At 40.4% G+C, this 18,861-nt stretch overlaps 1 protein-coding gene across 1 annotated transcript; it reads right to left on the bottom strand.

Moving 5' to 3' along the window:
* Nucleotides 1–2,200: 2,200 nt before the first annotated feature.
* Nucleotides 2,201–17,897, bottom strand: LOC120717879 (SEC14-like protein 1). Its single transcript, XM_040006169.1, has 16 exons — nucleotides 17,714–17,897; nucleotides 17,284–17,380; nucleotides 12,526–12,675; nucleotides 12,172–12,303; nucleotides 10,964–11,092; nucleotides 10,646–10,865; nucleotides 10,212–10,321; nucleotides 9,104–9,293; nucleotides 8,631–8,719; nucleotides 8,467–8,537; nucleotides 8,186–8,357; nucleotides 7,626–7,760; nucleotides 6,759–6,893; nucleotides 6,295–6,537; nucleotides 5,967–6,145; nucleotides 2,201–5,715 (listed from the first exon to the last, which is right to left on the bottom strand). The coding sequence occupies exons 2-16, from the start codon at nucleotides 17,344–17,346 to the stop codon at nucleotides 5,631–5,633; spliced, it is 2,103 nt and encodes a 700-aa protein (XP_039862103.1). The 5' UTR covers nucleotides 17,347–17,380; nucleotides 17,714–17,897; the 3' UTR covers nucleotides 2,201–5,630.
* Nucleotides 17,898–18,861: the final 964 nt, after the last annotated feature.

An 18,861-nucleotide genomic window follows, 5' to 3' on the forward strand; every position in this document is an offset into this window, starting at 1 on the left:
GGATCCAAGTTATAGAAGCCTCTTCATTTCTTCATAACATGGGCTATAGGGAATTTGAGCCGCAGTGTGTGCCAGTTTGCATCAAACAGCCATTCTGTGTTTTCCACTAATCTCTTTCCAAATGAAAATGAGTTTACTGTCACCTGAGAATAGAGGTGTCCCTTTACTGTGAGGAAAGTTTCTTTTAATTACACAGCACATTGACACACGCAGTTTAGACAAGGACGGAGGGCTTAGATGCTACAAACACACTGAGTGGTGTAGCGCCAGCATGCATCTGGGGATCACTTACGGCCCTGGCTTACAGTAACTACCTCATAATGTTGGAGAGAGACACGGAGACAGAGCAGTGAACACTAGTGCCAGGAAACATTTTCAGACAACAGTTTGGCTGTGTTTTTATCTCCTCTTGTTCTCTGATTCAATACATCTGTGAAGCATTGTTTAAAACAACACAGGGAACAGACCAGACTTGTTCTGGACGGTCTGCAGAAGCCGATCTGCCATTTTTTTAAACTGGGTGACACTTTTTGTTCTCATAGATTTGCTGTCTTCATCTTAAAGTGCTGCTCAGATAATTTGATAGTATCACCTTGAGTCTTGAACTGACCTGAATTGCTGTTTTATATTCATTTTTAAAAATTATTTACATTTTAGCCTAAGCTGTTAAGAGAAATATAAAATGATTTTATGAAATTACCTGTAGTTTTGTCAGCAATAATGTCCTTTTATGTCCTTGAATAAAAGTGTTTGCAGAAGATGATTGCATCTTATTTAATTTTCTGGTTAAAGACTAGGCCAAACTGATTAATTAACTAAGCACCTCACCATTAATTAGTTGGCAAAAACACTGCTTACTGATCATAACTTAAGATTACTGTACAATAGCTTATGAAGATAATGGTGATAAAATAGGCTGTCCTGAGACGTTAACACAATGAAACAGAAAAGCATAGGAACAGAAAAACAGAAGCCAGAGACATCTATAGGAAAGAGAGGGAAGAGGTAATACAGTAAAATTTAGGTATGCATGTGCAGTGGATACAGGGGTGATGGCACCACGTACTGAGCCATCCCTCTATAAAGTCTGACAGGATAAAAAGGACTGGCAGGTGAGCTGGCAGACGCTCCCATGAGATATACAGAACTCTTCAATATCTACATTTGCCTTGATCGTCCTGCTCCCCTCGTCCTTAATCTTACCTTCACACCTTTATGTCAGTCTCTCTACCTGTCTGTCTCGCTTTATTCTCTCTGCCTCTCAGCAGGTGCCCACATCAACCCCCCAACAGTCTGGCTTTCAGCAAGGCAGCCCTGTGTTCATTTAGAGCTGGTGGTGAGGCTTGCTTCGAGAGGAGAGCAAAGACAGGTGCTCTGAATGTCAACATTTACTCTTTGCCAGCAGAAACACTATTGATTACCCATGATCTAACATGAAGTAGTATAGAGGAACCTTTACTGTCTATAGAAGGGACATGCACCATCAGGCAGGAAGAACTAGCTCCCTCCTGTCACATGGTAGCATTTAATAGGACACACCTCATGCAGAAGGTTAAAATATACAGTAGTGTGTCCTTTCCACAGCAGAGTTTTTGACTTCTTATAGAAGGAAAAGCACTGGTATTTTTATTAAACTGCATCAGTGTGGTATGTCTGACTTCAGACTTCAACCAATGAAAATATTAAAGCCAAGTGGCTTGCATATCTGATCAGTTACACCTGATGCTTTAACATCATTCATGTCATAGATAGATAGATAGATAGATAGATAGATAGATGGATAGATGGATGTAGTTTGCAAGGAGGAATTTCAGAAAATGTGTCCAATTTATCATCGTTAATCATTTTATCATCACACAGACTGATTCTGTCTTATTGCCATGTTATTTTATCACTTTGGTTTGTAGATGCTTTGTAGTTGCAGGCCTGCTCCAAGTCGAAGCCACCATTTCAAATTTAACAAGTCTCCAAGCATATTGCTTCCACTGCTGTTTTCCCAGCATGAATTTTAGCTAATTTAGCATTTCTTGTTCTAAATTTTCTAAATTTCTTTTTTTTTTTTAAAAAGAGGAAGGCTTAATTTGATTTGCACACAGCCTTCGAGGTCTGTTGTCTTTTTATAGAGGAAAGTAATTCAATATTTTATGTGAACCCTGGGGCAGCTATTGTCAGGATTCAATCAATGGCATGACGATAAAGCGTGAGTTGGCACTCTTCTTTATTACAGGAAAGGGATGCAGCACAAAACATGTTTGTGGTTGTGTCATAAACGGGACTGCGATGTGGTGCTCGATGTCTCTTGGCGTTCATTCTTACATTAGACAGATTAGTTACTCGGCACAGCTTAGTAATCGATCCAAACAAGCAAAAAGATAAGTAACTGCTATAGTGTTTCCACTAAAGCATTTAAAAGAGTGTGTGTGTGTGTGGGGGGGGGGGGGGGCAAAAACTCATATTGACCTCCACAGTTCAGTGACCAATTAGAGGGCAAAGAATGAAAATGTCAACTACAGCAGTCAGTGAGCCGAGGAAACCCAGAGAAATAAATGCAGGTGTGATTCGAACGCAGATGAAAACAACACAACTTAAAGCAGAACCTTGACAGTCTGTTGCAAATGAGGGCAGAGCTCAGAAATTGCCCTAAATTGTAGCTAGATTGATGGTCTCTCTTGTAGCAGGGAGAAATCAATGTAACACGATATGAGAGATGGTATGAAACATCAGAGATAAATAGATGTGACTGTATCTATTTGTTTGTGGACATATTAATCAAGCCCAGCAGTATATCAAGTCAGAAAATGAATTTCAAACAGGCCAATATAAGATTAGCTAATCAGACAGGTCCACAACTCAAACGAAGGAGGAGTTTTACTGTTTGTTTTTCAGCTTCCGTACATCACACTCAAACCAGGGCCGCGATTTAGACGCACAGTTGTTTTGAGACCAACAATCCCGGGCAAAGTTTTCCTGCCAGTGTATCAAGCCTCCGGAAAATAATGTGGCGCACTAATCCGGAGCTCTCCTTTTCAATTAGTGGGAAGGTCAAGATTGTCAGAAGGAAGCAAATGAAACACGGCTTAGGTTTTAATGAGGCTCCACACTACAGTGAGAGCCTATAACCTTATGCCTGATAAGGTTTTCTCTTTTATTATCGAGTTCAACAAGAAAAAAAATCCATTTTAGCTGAAGCCTGTGGTGGATAAAGAGAACTGGTTGAGCGATAAGTGGTTTTCACCTTATTTTTTATTATTTTATTTTTCGCTTTGTATTTTAGGCGCTATTATCAGCTGACCTTGGCTTCTCTTAATGCATCAACTTTGTTAGCTCTTGCAAATAGACTCAGAGGAATGTGTTGACATGGGTAAGCGGTGCATGAATCACTATTTTGCAAAGCACAACCTCCCTACCTTTTGTAATTTATTTATTTTTTCTATTCATGAGATGTAAATACAGAAAAAAAGACAGACTCAAAGTCATCCCCGTGTTGCCTATTTCCATGTCTGAGTCTGGAAAAGCCGAGAAAAGATCGTTCATTATCATGTACATATTCCCAGTGAAGGCTGGGATGCTAATATCGGTAACAAGTCTGAGGACTATTTCAGCAGCATATTATGAATGCAGCCCTCCTCCTGCCTGCCTGCTGTGCTCGCCAAAGAATAAAGTGTTCTAGTCTTCTAGGTTGCGGTCTTATTCCAGACTGATTTTAATTTGACTCTTACTTCAGACAAGTCCAATCTCCGCCGTGGTGGGAAAGCACATTCAATCAGCCGCTTATGAGGCAGGTTAGAGAGAGAATGTGAAATGTCTTAGGGAAATAACAGGGGGATTGAGTCTTCATTTGTGCCTATGGGGAGGCAAATTCCAGATAACTTTGCTGGAGACTTATCTGGGATGTTCAGCAGCGCAACAAGCGAATAAGTAATAAGAAGTCAAAGTGCAGGTGCATTTATCAGTTCTTTCGTCAAAACTGGTGAGGAAGAGAGATAATATATAATATATTGGACAATACATTTGATCCTAAGACCTCTCTTCTAGCACAGAGAGAGATTCCCATTTTTTGTGAGTAGCTTGAAATCTTTCAAAACATTTCAGGCTTCTTACAATTACAACTTAGAATAGATATTCAGGACATCTCTAATCTTTCTTCATTTTATCAGATGTTATAAAGTCGAAATTCATTCAGTTTACAACAAATATCTGCAGAAGAAATGTTCCCATCTCCTCCCCCTGCCCACTTTTAACTTTACACTGTACCTAGTAAACATCAGCATGTGAGCACACAGGACGAGCTGTAATGATTAATCAGCCGAGTGATTTGTGGCTTCAGGTCAGCCAGGACTCCCTCAGAAGGTGGCGTCAGGTCAACCAAACAGGTGGCCACATTATGATGTTATGTATTATCGAGTATTTCATTTGCTTGTGAAATTTTACATATGTAGACATTTTCAAGCCAGTGTGAGCCAGTAAAATAATTTGGCCTTAAAATATATAACAGTTATATTAACAAAAACATTTTTTACAAGAAAATTAGGCACATCAAGATACAGAAGTGTTATTCTGTGTGTGGAAAATGTGGGTTTTGGGAGGTTGTTAGAGCAGGCTGAATAATTCACTAAACAAGCTTCAGGCTAAGTCGGTGAACTTTCTCTGTCTAACAGCACCGGCATGGCAGCAGGAAGTCAGGATGCTGGTAAATCAGCCTCAAAAGGAAAAAACTCCACGTACCTGACTGTGCCGGGATAAACAGCAACATGACACAAGTTTGCAACCAAGAAGACAAAAAAAGGAAATAATAATAATAACGCAGGAAAATTCAATTAAGCTTTAGCTGGAAGCATCTGATAAGTTTATGGAAATTAAAGTTTTATGTAAATCAGTAGTCTGCCTGGCCCAGCGCCAGATCACAAGAGGCTGTACTTTATTGCATTTAAATTAGCTGCCTGAGAAAACTAAGCAGCTCCGCCTAACAAGCCCAAAAAACATTACATGAAATCTAGGGAGTGTGCTGCAGATTTTCAAAAAAGAGATTTCATACCAGCTTCTCATTCCTAAAACCTCACCGTTTGCTCGAAGAGCAATAACAATCTCGATGATAAATCAAAGATATTGCTTCAGCACAGCTTTGCCAGCGCAGGTGCTGTTCGAAACACTTGGTGCAAGACACTCCAGAGACATCGATTATTATTGTTTTACAATTCTGAACAATTCTCCCTTCAATTTCATAGACAACCAAATGAAGACTGTGAGTTAAACTCCAAGCGGCCTTGCCGCTGCAGATTTGAGAGCAGCTCCAGCAGACTGCACTGACACCTTGTGGACAACAGAAGCAAGGACAGAAGCTCATGTGTGCTTTTTTAAAATTTAATCTAAGAATATATAAACGCTACTGTGTGTGAGCCATCTCCTTTTTTCATTTTATGCATTGTCGTATTGCAAGGATATAAGACGAAAGTGCATTTTAATCAGGTATACATTATTAATGTACTCCGGTAGAAACAAAAATCAGTCTTCAGTGACACAGCTCAAATTTGAAAAACAAAATTCTCTTTGAAGGCACCAGGGACAAGCAGAGCTGGTGGATACAAGTGAGCTTTGGTCATCGCTGCATCTGGACGTCCGCTTAACAGACGCTACCTTGAAATAGTAGAGGATGTTGTGGTGCCACTGAGCTGTGAGAAGCCACTGTGACAAGACTCGAGACTGGTCATGGAACCCCTAAAAAAACAAACAAACAAAAACAAATCGACAAACAACATTATCTTAACTTGAAGACGTAGTTACACCCAATCAAATACTAATCAATTATTCTAATCACTGCGGCAAATAAAAGGCAGCTTGCGCACAAGCATAAGGAACACACAGTTTGCATAAATGTCCCTGTATATATATTTAAAGTCTTACATAAGACCCGTGCAGTGAAAAAGAGCCTCAGTATAACACCAAAAAAATAAAAATACCAAACTGACCTGAAGTCACAGGAGGCAAGGACCTCGGTGTAGTACATGATTTTACACTTGTGGGAGGAAACCTGCAGAGAGGCCAGCACATCATCCACTCGAGGCATGCTGGAGGCTGCGCAGGCTGCGGAGCTTAGGAAACGCCACTGGAGGATGTAGAAGCCGGGCCAGCGTGTTATGTGGGAGCCCTGTTTCAAACCAGAGAAATCTGCAGGATCAATTTGTGTTCGCTGTGACGGAGGATTAAGCACTTAAGACGGCGAACGGGGACAAAGGAAGGTTGTCTGAGACTGTTAAACAAAGACAGATCAAAAGAGCTTTTTATGTCCTCTCTCACCTGCACACTCTCTCCCTCCCTACACATGAGGGCTTTCTCCACCATGCTGTAGTCCTGGCCTAGTACCCAGCTCTTGTCTATAAGCTGTGGATTAACAGCCCCTAGGGAAGCGATACCATGAGTTTCCTTTCTGGGAGGCTGAGGGGCTCTCCTGGAGTGGTAGATGTTAAATACCACATCTCCTTTAGACACATCAAAGTCCCATGTGATGACAGAGGAGGCCTCTGTGATCTCTATCAGCAGCTGTAAAAAGATGTAAGAAGATTAGAAACACAGGTCTGAAGACTGCAATTCATTAATCACGCTATACATTTTAAGCATGCAATGCATAGTTGTTCCAGTAGGTGGCACTATTACACAATGCATAAACTCTATTAAACGCAAAGAAATGTCGCCTTTCTTGCCCTGTTGTTAACTCTTATTGTCATAAAACTGGAGGCAAATCATAAAAGTTGAGACTGCACCTCGTATGGAGCCCCCTTGTAGATACTGGCACTTTTATAGATGGAATCAGTCAACAGGCGGTTTTCTTCACTCTCTAATTCTTCTGCTGTTCTGTACAGAAATTTGGGAACCATTCCTCCTTCAGGAATGTCACACTGAAGAAGAAGAAATAAATGTGATTAAAGCAGAACGCTTACTAATATATATCAAAATATATGTAGACATACTAGCTTGTTTTACAATAAGCATAGTGTAATAAAGTAATATCTTATGTAATAAGTTTTACTGCAATTCATATGCCATGAACTTAGATATGCAGGTTCAGTTAAAGGATAACCTTTCTCAGTATGAAATGCCATTTTATAGTTCCAACTAGCTACAGCTCTTTCACTTTCACGTTTGCAGCTGAGCAACAACTTGTTGAGTGCTCACAAAACTGACTGAACTGTCACAGAATTCAAACACGCGAGTCTTCCTGTAAGGACATCGTGATGTGCCCCAGATGCAATTTTTTTCCTTTATGTCAACAAAAAAAGAAAAAGAAAAGAAAACTTGATCTTTTATGTGTGCTGAGTCTGAGCCAGCTGAGCTGAGGCAGATGTTCACTGGCTAGTGGGTACAGTATGTTCTGGTCCTATCTGACAACCTGCAGCTCAAAAATCTATACAGGCCTCCAATATATCATTTCTTCATAACAAAACAACTCAGGGTCAAGGACCTGAAGTGCAAGGTGATGTTCACTGGATTTGTAGAGAAATGTCTACCCAGATGTAGCTATGCTAAACTGGTACATGCTGGTGAAACCACATACTGCAGGTATGATATTTCTGGCTGGGCTGAGACTGACTTTCACAGGTATGGTCAATAAGCTGAAGACTTAACCTCACCATGCAGTCTCCTTGCAGGAAGTCAGGGATGATTTCTCTGTCGATGTAGTCTACCAAACCTCCTGGACCCTGGTAGTCGTTTCCAGCATAAACAAGGAACTTCTTACGAGTGTTTTCATCAATAAGGGGGCTGACCTGGCGGTGAGACCGAGAGAGCATGCAGGAAAGGGCAAAGTCACTTATTATGGACTGTGAAAGCCAATCCATAATCAATGAATAATTCAAGCGTGAAAAATGCACATGTTAGCTGGTTGATGGTGTTACTAAGCATCCATAGTATTTTATATTGACATCATCGTCCCAGTAGCTCATTCTCTTTCTGTAATTTCTTACAATCCTGCCATCCATGCTACTGCATACAGCAAAGATTAAATGTGCCCCTATGGGTTTTAGTTTTACAGTCATCTTTCCTGGTCCATAAATTGATTTTTCTTTGTTTATTAGTTGCTCATTTTTCCAGCATGGCTGGACTGCACTTAGCTATTTATAATCTCTGCATCTGTACTCTACAGCTTTATGAATTCTTCCATATTCAGGTGATGCAGTCAGTTTATTCTCACCAGGGTCCACAGCACAGGGAAAACTCTCGGTGCCCGCAGTATGAGCAGGCGACCCAAAGTTTCAGGGTAATTGGCCTCAACAATTTCGATGATTCTCAACAGCGCCTTAATGCCAGGTCGCCACAGATGACGCATGTTTAGACCGTCCAGATCCACCAGGCAAGTCCAAGAACTAGCGACACATAAAAACAGACATCGCATTGTTTTGGTTAAAGTGCACTGCTGATTGCTCATTAACCAATGGGACACGGGCAGGATTAAACTAAATACGATTTAGGCACCTAATAGGTTGTCCAAAAACTCTGGTGTTTTCCTCACAGCGCCTCAGTCCCTCCTCATTAATGGAAAGCACCTGCAACATTGTCACAGTTAAGCGCCAACTTCATTTAGAATATCTTCACTTTTTGCTTTGTTTCCATGTAAATTAAGTCATAAATTATGTCACCTGTCTCAGCAGCGCCTCCTCACCCAAGGCTCGTACTAAACCTTTAGTGTCCATTTGACCCAGACGCAAAATGTACAGAGGACGGCCATCTGAATGAGAAGGAAACACAGTGAACAATCACAAACTGCACTGCACACTTCCACCTGTAAACAAAGCTGGTGTTTACCGCTCTAGAAAGGGTATCGGTTTAGCATGTAAACACTCAAGGGGAACATCCTGTGTTCAAGTCTTAACTGTGATCAGTTGGATCAGCTGAGCTGTTAAAAGCAATGAAACCTTTTCCAAACATGGGATGTGAAGACATATGGTGTTCAGACTTTGCAGTCAATAATTAACAGGCTGTTTGAGAACTATATAAACACAAAAGCTTAAATCCCTGTGGCTTTTAAGATTAGCTGATAAAATTTCCCTCTGCCTGGAGTAAAAAAGCCTCACAATAATGGCAATATCAACCAGCATCGCTCACTCAGTACCTTTGTCATGGTGGTGCCAGCCTCCAGAGTAATAATCCTGGAGCAGTTGAGGGCGCTTCCATGTGTCTAACAGGAAATCCACCTGATGCTGTCTCCTCCAGGTCAGTGACTGGCAGAGGAACTCCCTGGCCTTGTCGAGGTTGAAATCTCTGGCCCTGAGGAAGCGTAGCACATGCTGATCCTTTGGAATCTGTACATGAGAGGTGCATCGTTAAAGATGCTGATGAATCCAAAGAATTTTTAATGCTCTGCTGGTGAAAATCTTTGCAAATTGCATGTAGTGCAGTGAAAAAGAAATTGCGCCCTAAACTGAATAACTGGTTTTGCTTCGTTGGCAAAAAGGTCCTGAAACAGCAAAGCAGCCCCAGACCATCACACTACCACCACCATGTCTGACTCTTGGTTTGATGTTCTAATTATTAAATGCTGTGTTAGTTTTAGGAAGATGCAAAGGGACTCAAACCTTCCATAATGTTCATCGTTTGTCTCTTTCTTATAGTTGAATCATGAACTTTGAGCTTATTTGAGATAAGTGAGGCCTGGAGGTCTTAAGATGTTGTTCTGGGTTCTTTTGCGATCTCATGGAAGAGTTGTTGATGCACTCTTGGTGAAATTTTGGTAGGTCATCTGCTCCTGGGAAGGTTCACTACTGTTCCAAATTTTCTCCATTTGTGGATAATGGCTTTCATTGTGGTTGACTGGAGTCCTAAATCCTTAGAATTGGCTTTGTAACCCTTTGCAGACGATGGCAATGACTTTTTTGCACGGGGCCAGGGAGGTTTGAATGACTTTTTTTCCTTAAATAAATAAAACAATAATTTAAAAAATGCCTTTTGTATTTACTGGGGTTACCTATATTAAACCTATATTAAAATTTGCTGGATGATCTGATAAACATGATAAATATGCAAAAAACTAAGAAAACAAGAAGGGTGCAAATACTTTTTCACAGCACTGTATGTCTCTGAGCATCAAAACTGAGCTAGAGTAAGAGTGGAAGCAAGAGGGAAATAACAGGTTGCGTGAGTGTCTTAGAAATAAAGGCATACTGTATATCGCAGCACCAACTGTTCACTAATGAAAGAAACTGTGTTTGTTTATTTGTGACCTTGCCCTTGTGGGTTTCCTGCAGCCATTGACGCAGCCGAATAAGACAGCTCTCCTGCAGAGGCGTTAAATCACCTAGGTAACGTCTGATGTAGTCAGCATCCAACTTGTCTACAGGCAAAAACACAATAACAGCATAATGTTGCACAATATTGCATGCAACAGACTGAAGACTATGGTGCAATTTCAGCGTTTTTGAAAATAATTAGACACGGTGAGTTTTGCAGGTTTTTATCAAACACTTAAAATGTTGCTTCTGTTTGTTTGAGGTTTTTTGGCAGTGCAGTTATAGGAGAATTCCTGCACTGCTGTATAAATCACCCACTGATCTATTTCCCACACTTTTAATATCTGAGTCGGTAAATTCACTCTATGTAGTGTTATCTTTGGACATTTATATTAAACTTTTGCTGGGATTAGCGAGCAAACACTGACCGTCAGGCGAACCGGTCACTAGCTCTGCAGAACATGATGAGTCTTTACAGTGCAGCCCGTCCTTGGCACTGTTCACTGGGATGGCTCTGGCAGCAGAGGGGGGCGGCAGCTGGTGCCTCCAAGTGACTGTGCCAGAGTCAACAGTGGAGGTCCAACGAGGTATATAAGTGACTCCTTCTTTCTCCAGCTCTCTGAGGTAGTACTCAATAATTTCTTTACCCTTCATCAGTTGAAGTAAATGAAAGACTGAATTAATTTTGACAGTTAGGGAAGCATCTGGACCAAGAAGTGAAGGCAAATGAAGTAAAATATGCAAACCTTTTTAATGCTACTAGCATATTGCTTCATCGCTATCTTCTCTGCGGTGCTTTCAAAACCAAAAAAGGACTTAATATCCAGACTAGCCGACTGTTCGAAGCAAGTCCAGCTCTCATTCTCTGGATGAACCTGTGGAAGAGGACACGCATATGAATTTGAACTTGAACCAAACTGTTCAACCAAACTCTTTGTTATGTAAACAAAGCACAAGCTGAGGTTTAATACAAAATATTACATCAGTGCATACATGGTTACATATCTCGTCATCACAATTTTAACTGCCTTTTAAGTAAATGGTAGGTTCTGGTGCCAGGTACTGCACATACACTCACAAGCCACTTCATTAGGTACACCTTTTCAACTGCTTGTTATTGTAAATATCTAATCAGCTAATCACTTAGTAGCAACTCAGTGCATACAGGCATGCAGACATGGTCAACACAATCTACTAAAGCTCAAACTGAGCGTCTGAATGAGGAAGAAAATTGGTGCCAGATGGGTTGGAGTATTGCTGTTGTCCATCTCTTTATGACTACAGCGTAACACATCATTTCAGAAAGCTCAGATCATGCCAAACTGGTTTCTTGAACATCACAATGAGTTCACCGAACTCAAACGGTTTCCACAATCGGCAGATCTCAATCCAATTGAGCACCTTTGGGATGTGCTGGAGCAAGAGATTTAGGCCAAAGATGTGCTGCTGACAAATTATGCAACTATGTGATGCTATTATGTTAACATGAACCAAAATTGATTGAATTTGTGCCACGAAGAGTTAAAGAAGATGAGAAGGCAGCTGTAGCAAGGTATACCTAATGAAGTGGCTGGTTCAGTAATTGCAAAATTACTGTCATACAAAATTCTTACTTTCTTCTGTGCAGACTGCCACATGATACAGAGCAGACATCAAAAAGTTGTGCGAAGTATCTTTTAACAGGGAGAGCAGTATTATAGTAACTCTGACTGAGACAACAGCAGCTTTAAAGACACCTGGTGACACAAGCTCTTTAGTGCCTTGAGCACACTATGGGAGGATCACCTAAGATGAATAATTCATGCACCACATATTGCATTGCCTTTAGCAGGGACTCTGTACCATCCGGCAAGCACTAGGCGTTGTAAAAGTTTATATAAAAACAAAGAAATAAATCTCCTACACGCTGCCACATTCTAAGCACCTGATTACCACGTTTGACTCTCAGACTCACCGTGTAGCTGCACCTCTCACGGACAATGACTCTGTTAGAAAAAGTCTCATTGTGAACCTCAATATGGAGGGTCCTGTCTCTGCGGTTCAGAGAGTTTTTTTGGATGAAGTACAGATAATCCACGCCGGCGATCTACATGCAGAAGAAGCAAAAAAAGCTACATTTACAGTTACTGCAAAAAGTCACATCTTTTGTCCTCCAATAACATGTGCAAGGCTGAAATGCATCATTTACAAGTATTTCACTAAATAAGGAGCATCTGATTTTTGTACTTCACAAAAGAAAGATCACATTATAGTAACCAATTCCTTTGCTTTACCGCCCTCATCCCCTATGAGGTCAGAGTGGAAGTACCCGTTTGAGAAGTCGTGGGGCTTCGATGTCGATCGTACAGCGCCTCTCAGTCACCAGCACGCATCCATCATCACTTTGGCTCTCACTTATGATCTCGCTGTCCACAAACATTGGAATCAATGGACACTTTGGGAACCGTCTCACGTAGGCCTGAAAGACATTTATATAGAAAAATTGATTGATTGGGTTTATTATTATGTTGTCTGTATTAATGGCTTGCCTGGGTCCATTCAGTTTGTTCCACTGGGAGCTCTGCCTCAGTGAGGTAGCTCACTGTTAGGAAGGGAAAGCTGCTTATAGAAAACTATAATCACAAAGGCTGACTGAATAGATTTATAGCACTGAACTACTGTGTCAGGTTAGGGTGCTTTTTTCTGTAGTTAGCAACTTTAGTTTATGTAAATGCCTATTAAAATGTTGTGTTTTGCAGACACCAACAGCCTGCAGCATTTACAAGCAGTAATTGCCACGTGTTTTAAAGACCAAAGCATGTGACCATCTGCCCTCGCCACTATCACCAGGGCTACCTGTATGCATTTACTGAGCTGCCAGGCAGGCGTTTCAAGATCTGCAGTAAAAGATATTACTTAACAAGGGGCAGTGCAGCTTCTGATAGCAAACTATTGACAACTAAGCAAAAGCAGGGGATGAACTAGACCTTTATGATACGGACAGCTGCCTGTGTAATGGCGCGGATAGAGGGATAAGCATTTCACCATGGGATAGAAAAGTGCCGTCAATGTCTTGAGGAACTGCGTTAAGCAGTAAAATCACTAAGTCAGCCAAGACTTAAGACTTTAAAAGTTTAAAAAGCTAAACTCTCAAAATCACACACACCCACACACAGACAACCTCGCACATCCTGCACGCATCAATACAGCACAATCCAATCAACAGGATGAAATTATTCACTAAGAAAATTATTGGGAAATGTTTCTGTGCTAATTAAGCAGCAATGACTGGCGCTGTGCAACAGGCAAACTAACAAAAACAGTATGTTTCACTGATTGCAGACAAATTGAAAGCTCTGTTCTGCCTATTCACCCTTCAGCATTATGAGCATAACCACATAATGGAGGCACAAAATATTTAATAATATATATAAAAGGGGGGGGGGGGATAAAACATGGGTTTCTAGTGTTTTAGGCAAAGCAAGCCTTGACGACTTTGTGTAAGCCAAACGTCAGACAGACAGCACTTTCCAGCTCATTCAAATCATGTTTTACTCTTCTGCCGGTATTGATCAAATGCAATTCTACAAGTGTCGTCCGTTTACAGGCACCTAGCTCTGTTACATAAAGCCCCCGGAGAGTCATTAAGAGATGTCATGACAGGAACAACAATGGTGTCAAGGTTAAACATTCAGTAATATCCAGGACACTGATTAGCACTGTTAGCCTGAACAACAGCTGTCAGTAGCATTGAGGGAGCTAATGAGAAGCTCTGAGGTAAATGGGAGCAGAAGAGGATGTTAGCTGTTCATTTGGATTCTCCTCTTTAAGCTGTCACAGGCTTCTTTCTCTTCTTAAAGGAGCTGTTATTTAGCTTTCACAAAGGGCTTATTTTGGGAGTCTTTTCAATAACCTGCAGTGACGCAGGAAGAATTTCAGACCTGCAAATGTTCCATGGGGAAGCATCAAATGGCTTTGGTGTAGGTGTTATCCACACCACAGTCTATTGTGTTAACTCTGTATAGCAGCTGCACGGCAAACTGTAACCGCTGCAGCATCGCAGTCTCTACAACCCTTCATCAAGGATGTTGTGCAACACTTTGGCTTAATGTGTAACTTAAGAGAAAACACCAAGAGCAGACCGCACAGGTGAAGGTGCCCCTCACGGAAATCCGTATTTATTTTTCTTTGTCCTACTTTTGCTTTGCCTGGTGTTCTTGTGCTTATGGTTTTAGCCCAAAACTGCAATTTATAGTGATGGGAAAGCAATGCATCAGTATCATAACAAAAAATGTTCCATTTAAAGAAAAGCCAGCTTATAGCATGGAATTTTAATGGATTTTTCCCCCTGTGTAACTATTGAATACTGTTGGAATAATGGAAAGTGAGTTATATAAATATAGCTGCAAAGTTTTCTGCTGACAAACTCTCTTTTTCTTAGCGTTGCATTTTGTTTGCTTTCTAAAGGATAAGAGAACTGGTCAGCGAGGCACTTACATAACTTACAGCTGTTCTAAAAAACCATCCCACAAAACAACTCGAGAACTCCCGACCTCTGCCCAGGCAGCACATGATAAGAAAACAACAACCACGCTGAATGACTTACAGACACCTGAAATACACACTCACCAGCCACTTCATTAGTTACACCTCACTAGCACTGGGTTGGACACTCTTTTGCATTCAGAACTAACATTATTTCTGAGATGCTGGAAACATTCCTCTGAGATTTTGGTCCATATGGACATGACACCATTACACAGTTGCTGCAGATTTGCTGATTTCACATCTTTGTGGTGAATTTCCCAAAGGTGCAATCTATTGGACTGAGATCTGGTACCTGAGGCGGCCAGTTGAGTACAGTGAACTGTGGTCATACAGCTTTGGACATGGTCAGCAACAATACTCAGTTCGGCTGTGGTGTTTAGACAATATTCAGCTGGTACTAAAGGGGTCAAAGCGTGTCATGGAAATATCCCACAATCATTACATCACCAGCAGCCTGAACCGCTGATACAAGGCAGAATGGAGCCATGATTTCAAGCTGTTTACAGCAAATTCTGACTTCACCATCTGAATGTTGCAGAAGAACTCAAGACTTATCAGACCAGGCAATGTTTTCCAATCTTCTGTTGTCAAATATTGGTGAGCTTCAGTTTCCTGTTTTTGGCTATTTGGAGCAGCGCTCGGTGCGCTCTTCTGCTGCTGTAGTCCATCTGCTCCATCTGTGCTGTGCACTCTGCTTACTTTGGCAGCCCAGTATCACAGGGTTATGTAAAAGACCATTTCACACTTTGCCTTTACAAATGAAATATACACACGTAGCACTTGCAGTAACAGCAGAGGGAGATACTTTATTTCAAGCCAACATGAAAATAATCATGGGAGGAAGCATTTAAACTGACATCATTAACACATTTACATGTAAATATATACTAGCCACCTAGCTTAATCGTTTCTGGTTATTAAGGACCCTTGAATGTACTTCCTGTGTTTTTGCTTACTACTGACTTCTTGGCTTTAAATATACTATCTCCCCCTGTCGGTAATGCAACAATTATCTTTTTTCCCTCTCCAAAGTTAGAAGTGGACAGGGTGTACCGGCGTGTTTATTACACGTTTTGCTGTGATACTGGGTTGACTTTGGCTGTAAGGAGTGGATCCTTTCAGCTCAAAGCAGTCTGGTTATTCTCCTATGATTTCTGACATAAATAAGACAAAAAGTCTAAGAAATGTAATTCTAATGCAAAAAAAAAAATCACAATAGATCAGCAGTTTACAAAATACCCCGAACAAGAACGATGCCACGTTCAAGGTTACTTAAATGACTTTCTCATCCTGATATATTCTTGATTAAACCCCACAACCTTTGCATTTGCCAGACTCTGTATAGATAAGAAATAACGAGATTGACCGAAATTTGTCCGTTTTTGATATTTGCGCCAAACGAGCAGTTAAACTGACGTACCAAGTGAAGTGGCTGATGAGTGTCTATATCAGGGGTCGGCAACCCTTGGCACGCGTGCCACAGCTGTGGCACGCGTGAAGGGTTAAGTGATGGCACGGCATGCAGTGAAATAATCTGAGAAGGTGTATTTAAAAATAAATATCTAAGGCTGGGCCACCAATGCACATCACAAATTAGCTCACACAGAGCTAATGACAATACAGCTAATGGTCTTTTATGCCAATTTGGACGGAAGACTGGGCTTTTGTGCAACAGAAAGATCGTGCTGTATGTGCCCTTTGCCTCGAGAGTGTTGTTTGCCGGACTTCCAGTGTTAAACGACATTTTGAGACGAAACATCAAGGATGAGGCAGAGAAAGTTGAATCAATTACACGTGCTGTGTCAAGATATGAGAAGCAAGCAAGTACTCTAAAAGTTTTTACAGCTGCAAAACATCATGGAACTGAAGCAAGGTATTGTATTGTTAATGCAACGGTTGATATGGCACTTTTTTAGATGGCACTTGTCATCAAAAAGGTTGCTTACCCCTGGTTTTTGCATAACCATTCAACATCAAGGCCAGTTGCCAAACACTAAATGGCAAGTCTGGTTTTGAAAAAAGGAGTCTTTATTGTGCTGTGTGTTTTCATGCAAAAAGAAAGAAAAGCACCCTTCAGGTTATTGTATTTAAAGCAGCACAAGCAGGAAAGAAAAAATATGCAGCATTCCAGTAAGTCAGTAAACACACAGCACAGACTGCAAGTAAGCGAATATCAAGAATGAGACAAATGACCCTCTGAGGCAGACAAGGCTACTGACTATTTTCTGAAAGTGTCTGGTCTCTTTTACATTGCCACCTAACCATGGAATGAGCTGGAAAACTTTTGAAATCTAAAATTTATTTATTTATTTATTTATTTATTTTCATGAGAGGAAAAGCTGAACAGCATTTGGATTGCAAAAGGTCAGTGCCCTAGAGTGAAAAGCAGATTGCCAAACTTTGATCCCTAGTTTGTGTATAAAGGATATTTTGCAAATATGAAGCTCATATTCAATGCTGTGAGCTGGAAGGCTGCATATATACATACGTACACAATCTGTGAATTTAAAAGATTCCTCAATATAAGCACGTCACTTACCGCCATTATCAACTCAAACGGGTGCTTGTAGACCCGAACAGGGGACTGGTACTCCTGCACCATGGCTGAAGCTCAGTCAGCAGCAAACTCTGTTAAACTGCCACAGGGATATGACACGGCAGCTGTCAGTATAGATTAGTGGAAAGGGCACGTCTTCTTCTTCTTAAAAAAAGTCTACATAACATGAGCTGAGTAAAGGTCAATGAGGGGAGAAAGAGAGGACAGTGACATTCACATGACCATAATTAGGGTTGAAATATAAGCTGTGTGCTGCAGAAGGAGAATTTCAGAAAGTTTTTTTGGAACCAGTTGGGATGTTTTGATCCATAGAGAAAATGTCAAAGTTCAAAGTTTGTTACAATGTAATGACACATGAGCAAACACAGTGACAAGCGGTTTCTATAGCGGAAAGAAAGACACTTTGACTTACAGAAATGTTTTCTTTCCGTGCCGGCAGGCTGGCTTACTGTAGCTGTCCAACTATATGAGGGTCCATGTCGTCGGCTGAGAGAAGAAAGCGAGCCTCTCGTCTACTTTCCTGCAATGAAAACCGCAAAAGAAAAACATTTCCTACCCGTCACTTTGACCTTACGGCAGACTTTTGACTCCGCCCCCTTTCGGCCAAACAGGAAATCAACGTGATGTTTGAAAAAAAAAAAAGTCGTTTTGGGCGCACATTTTCAAGCAAAATTTCATCCGACACTGACAAACACGAAATGAACAAAAGACTGTAAATTCGTGATTTTTTTTTTTTTTTATCTGTCTAACATTATTGAATATTTTCTACCGCCTTTCTGCCGTAGACACAAACGTAGGAGGTCATATATACAAAGCTTTTTAAAGCTGTTGTTGTTGTACCTTACCAGACGACATGATAAACACGGAAAATGTTTTAAAAAATATGTCAAAAGTTTGTTAAACAAAAATAATGTGTATTGTTGTTTATTAGTTTGTTTATATTGTTGTTTATTAGAAAAATGACAAACTTCACATTTTTAATCTAAATTTGAAGTCAGAAATTAATGAAACAAAATATTTAAACAACTAAAACGAATTCTGTTCAGAAATGCATGTAAATTGCTGGCATTTGTCATCTTAATAGAAAAATAATGAAAACAATAATAAAAACAATGGGCTTTACTTGTTTTTCTTCTTTTTTAAAACTAAATTGAAAAATTCATGGATAGCAATAATTATTAACATATAGTAACTTAGCATAGTAATAGCAGTAATTATATTTATAGAATTAAATGTGTTATTTTGATCAAACAGGTTGCACATATTGGTATGTTTATTTGCAAAAAAAAAGTGGCTCATTTCCCAGTATTGTTGATTTAGGTCACGATCCTTTCATTGGGTCAGAAAGACAAGAGGGGTCATGATTAGTTCTCTAATCTACAGGTGAAACTATATATATATATATATAAATATGTGTGTGTGTGTGTGTGTTAATGAGAGTTAAGGTAATAGAAACAAAAAGAGAATTATGATTATAAACTCATGGCCAATAATAAAAAGCTGAGCAGAGGGGAATTCTGACTGTGTGGTAGGATGTCCAAATCTAGCAGCTTTAAAAAT

The sequence above is a fragment of the Simochromis diagramma genome, unplaced genomic scaffold (assembly GCF_900408965.1).
Source record: "Simochromis diagramma unplaced genomic scaffold, fSimDia1.1 OVJJ01000510.1, whole genome shotgun sequence".
NCBI classification, from domain to species: domain Eukaryota; kingdom Metazoa; phylum Chordata; class Actinopteri; order Cichliformes; family Cichlidae; genus Simochromis; species Simochromis diagramma.